The 4353-nt window shown below is 39.0% G+C and overlaps 1 protein-coding gene across 4 annotated transcripts in view; it reads left to right on the top strand.

The window, feature by feature from the left end:
- The first annotated feature begins 1653 nt into the window (after positions 1–1653).
- Positions 1654–4353, top strand: part of LOC106778579 (homeobox-leucine zipper protein ROC2-like) — a 6615-nt gene continuing 3915 nt past the window's right edge. The window contains exon 1 of one of the 4 annotated variants that reach the window (XM_022776246.1): positions 1654–2388. Coding sequence is in view for 1 of the 4 variants with exons in the window: in XM_022776244.1 (XP_022631965.1) it covers positions 2448–2509 (62 nt within the window). In the remaining 3 variants the exon portion in view is untranslated. Of the gene's footprint in view, positions 2510–3820; positions 3898–4353 lie in introns of those variants that run through there. The other 3 variants (XM_022776244.1, XM_014666548.2, XM_022776245.1) reach the window with 3 other exon arrangements.

Below are 4353 nucleotides of genomic sequence, written 5' to 3'. Positions count from 1 at the left end.
ATCTTTTATTCACTGCGTTTCTTTAATTCAAATAATTATTGATAATAAAAAACAATTTACACAATAAAAAATTATAAAAATTATTTTTTTAATTATTTTTTTTTGTAAAAAATATTTTATTATTTATTAATATTTTTCATTTTTTATTTTAATATTTACAAATTATTTAATAAAATTAGTTTATGTAACCTCTCATTTGGTCATAATGTATCCCATATATCAGAAGGTTTTCTGTTAGCATTTGTCACATGATTTTGATATCATGTTTCCAGAAGATATTTTTAAATGTAGTTAAGAATCATAGTTTTGAGTCTCCATCAGTGTATTACTGATCAGATTGCTTCCCTTTTCTATCGTCACATCTCATATGTAAGTATAATAATTTCAAGTTCATCCTTTTTTATGAAATAGGGTTTTACTATGAAGATAGTTCTTTCCTGGTAACATTGATTATTTATAATATGACAGGTTATATCACTATGGATGAGAAAGAAAGGTCTGATAATCAGTTAGGACTCAAGAATTTGGAAGTGATTTATGAGGTAAACTAATTTTGAAATTTATAAAATCTGGATCTAATTTTCAATGCTTGAGATGCAATAATGTTCTCATCAAATTTTTAAAATCCCGAAGTAAGAATTTGAATCTAATACAATTCTTAAAATTAGGTGATTTAGTTGTTTAACAGAATAAAAGAAAAAAAAAAATTATAGATTGTGCATGGAATTAGTTAAAATTGAGTCTCATGGTTATAGATTGTGCATCTGAACTTCATACATTGAGCATGATTTGTAAATTGTTTGCACAACCTAAGATGATGCTTTATTCATGTTTTCAGAATGATACCTTGCAAAACAATAATGGGTGTGGATCATCGGCATTTGATTCTGCACAGTTTGCAGATGCTAATGGTCCTTTACTGGATTCTAGTTCCAAAGAAGACCGAGCCAGTGACATTCTTTTAGGATTTTCAATATATACTATGGGAAGTGAAATCATTGAGCATGCATTTCGTGGCATGGATGAATTGGCAAAGATTGGCATTGCAGAGCAACCTTTATGGCAGCGACAGCCACAAAACAGTAGCTGTGAGATTTTGAATGATACTGAATATTTGAAGCAGTTTGGTGAGGTTGATACCACGCTAAGCGAGATTGTTAAGTTGATGGAGGTTGGAGAGTCTCAAAATTTACCTAGTTTTGACACATATCAAACTGAGCATCCAATAACAACAACTCTGACTCCAACTGTAACCTCACACTCTGAAGGTTCAAGAGCTATGGCCTATATAACCATGGCGCCAATCTGCATTGTTGAATTACTCATGGATGTGGTCAGTTATTTCTTCTTCCCTTTTCCTTTTTCATTAATACAATTCAGAATTTCATTATACTTTTTCTCTGGGCACTTGCACTCTCTTGTAATGATGATATAAGATTTTTTTTTTTTCTTAAATAGGTTAAATTAATATTTTCATCTTGTTAAATTAAAACTAGATTATATTAATTAAAAATCAAATTTGAAAGATAATATAAAAGTAATTAGTTAAAGTATGCATAAAATATCAACTTGTTCTCTATTTTCTAAGTACATAAACTCATTTTTTTATACTTGTTGTTAGGTTACTTGGTTTGAAACCTAACAAGAACTCAATTAAAAAAGATAGAAATATTGGGGAAAGAATGAGTTTATGTATTATTCACGGTGAAAGAAAACTATTTTACAATGGAAGCATAACCTTCCTAGATGAGGATATAACCCTTCTCTGCAAACAATATGTTTGACTCTATCACAAAATACTCAGATACCCCCCTACACAGTAAAAGAACTCTATTTATATTCACTCTGACCGCTTCCCCCTTTACAACCGACACCTCCACACCCTTAACTCCTAAACCCATCTATTATATCATCCTATATCCTAACATTACACCCCCTTTCCAAACAACCTTGTCCTCAAGGTTGGAAAAAAAAAACTGGGTCGCTTGGCTCTTCTACATCATTTTGTTTTCATCTAAAGATAGTTAACAATTTTTTTCTCTTCTTCCAACTCCAAAACTTTTTTTCTGTAATGATGCTTTGTGGCAAATTTTCTCTCAGCTAGAACCCAAGGTAGTGGGTCTGCAACACTGACCATAATTCCACTTTCTCACAAAGTGGAGGCAAATTTTCTCTCTCCCGGAACCCAAGGTAGTGAGTCTGCAACACCACTTGCAGCTATGCTCCCTGCTCCCCCGTCAAATCAGCTTGCCACTCATCTTCCACTTGTTTCCCCACTTGGTCCCGTTTCCACACAATTGCCCATGCCTCAACATTTATTAATTTTGACTCAACCAGCTGTCGGGATACAGCTTGGTGACCACTTATCCGAATCCTTTTACCCTCTAGGTAACACACCATGCTCATCTCTTCCCAATTAATCAGTAATTCTCCCAACTTGCCTAGCCATGCAACACCTAATATGGCGTCGAGCTCGCCTAAATCGAACGCATAAAATTCTTCGTCCAAGGTAGCTTCTTCAAAACTGATTCTAACCTTCTCGCAACGCCCTTAGGTCTTCCTCCGATGCCCCTCACCTTGACTCACCGGATACCGTGGCGTGTCGATTATGGGAAGTTTCAACTCCTCTTCCACTGTGGCTTCTCCCAAATTTATTCGTATTTTCTCGCATGATTCACGAGATGTCCTCTTGTGACCATCCCCGAGGCTCACCATATATGGGTTTGTATCCGAGTTTTCACCTTCTGTCACTTCGTCCTCCTCCTCTTCCGCCAAGAGTAGCCCCCGCAAGCTCTTCTCCGAACATCGGTGACCTGGTGCAAACGGACCCCCGCACCTAAAACAGCGACCTTCTTCTCGTCTTCTCAGAAATTCTGGGTAAGGTAAGTTTCTTACCATTCTGTCCCTGCTATCGCCTCCCTCCATGGTATTACCTCTCGGATTAGTGTTGCTTGCCACCGTCGAGCCTTCTCTTATGATCGTTCCTACTTCCTCTGCTTCACGAGTCGCGAAGTGTCGATCACTGTCGCCTCTAACGATCGTCGAAGTGGGTCGCGTACCCACGGGATTCACTTTAACCCCGTTCCAGACCCCTCCTCGTGCTCGGTTGATTGCGTTTTCGACATCCTTCGCAATCCTCATCGCAATCATCAAATCTTGAGGATCTTGGATTCGTACTTGGCCTTTAATCTCTTCTCGCAACCCCGCTAGGAAGAATCCCAATACCAACTCCTCCGATAGCCCCTGGGTCTGACCCAGTAATATTTCAAAACTCTTAGCAAATTCCTCCACCATTCCGTCTTGTCGCAACGTCGCCAGCTGCTCATACGCAGTTCCTTAGAATTTTCCTCCGAAACGATTAATCAACCCAGCTTTCAGACCAGCCCAAGAACGGTTCTTGGCTTTCTCCTTCCAGGCTCTGACCCAAAAACCCGCACTGTCCTCCATGCTCATGCACGCGAGTCGCACTTTCTCCTCCTCCGCGGCTCCTCGAAGTTCGAAAAATATCTTTGCGTCATAGATCCAGTTCAGGGGATCGATCCCCTCGAAGATGGATAGCGTCACCTGTTTCCGCCACTGGTTCTGCCCCTCTGGTTGATTTCCGACCCCTCTTCCTCCGTCTTCCTGCTCTCCCCACGGCTGATTCTTATTAACGGAGCTGTCGTCGGATTGCCCATCGTGGTGGTTCGTCTGCGTCCCGAGTGCCCTCATTATCTGCTGCACGTCCCGTCGTATCGCAATGGTTTCAGCCTTAATCCCTTCTACCGTAATTTCAAGATTCTCCAACCTTCCCTCGGTGCTGCTCGCCATTTCCGTCACCCCTCTTTCGATCCGCCAGCTTCTTGAAACAACTTCTTGAATCGGCACCTCGAAACGACAGCTTTTTGAAAACGACAGGTGCTTGATCTTTCCACCCCCGCTTCGAAACGGTAGGTCAGACCAATTGTTAGGTTCCTCAGTTTGGAACCTAACAAGAACTCAATTAAAAAGATAGAAATATTGGGGAAAGAATGAGTTAAAACTATTTTACAATGGAAGCATAACCTCCCTAGATGAGGGCATAACCCCTCTCTGCAAACAATATGTTTGACTCTACCACAAAATACTCAGATATCCTCCTACACAGTAAAAAAACTCTATTTATATCCACTCTGACCGCTTCCCCCTTTACAACCCACACCTCCACACCCTTAACTCCTAAACCCATCTATTATATCATCCTATATCCTAACACTTTTCTGTTTTTATTTTTATTTTTGTATATTAAACTAATTTTTAGACTAATTTGTTTGTTCTGTTCATATACAACTAATATATGTACAAAATTGTGCAATATAAAAATATAAATATATA

The sequence above is a fragment of the Vigna radiata genome, unplaced genomic scaffold, assembly GCF_000741045.1.
Source record: "Vigna radiata var. radiata cultivar VC1973A unplaced genomic scaffold, Vradiata_ver6 scaffold_23, whole genome shotgun sequence".
Lineage (NCBI taxonomy): Eukaryota > Viridiplantae > Streptophyta > Magnoliopsida > Fabales > Fabaceae > Vigna > Vigna radiata.
The sequence above is the reverse complement of the archived record's forward strand: the minus strand, read 5'-3'. Positions and strand labels throughout refer to the sequence as shown.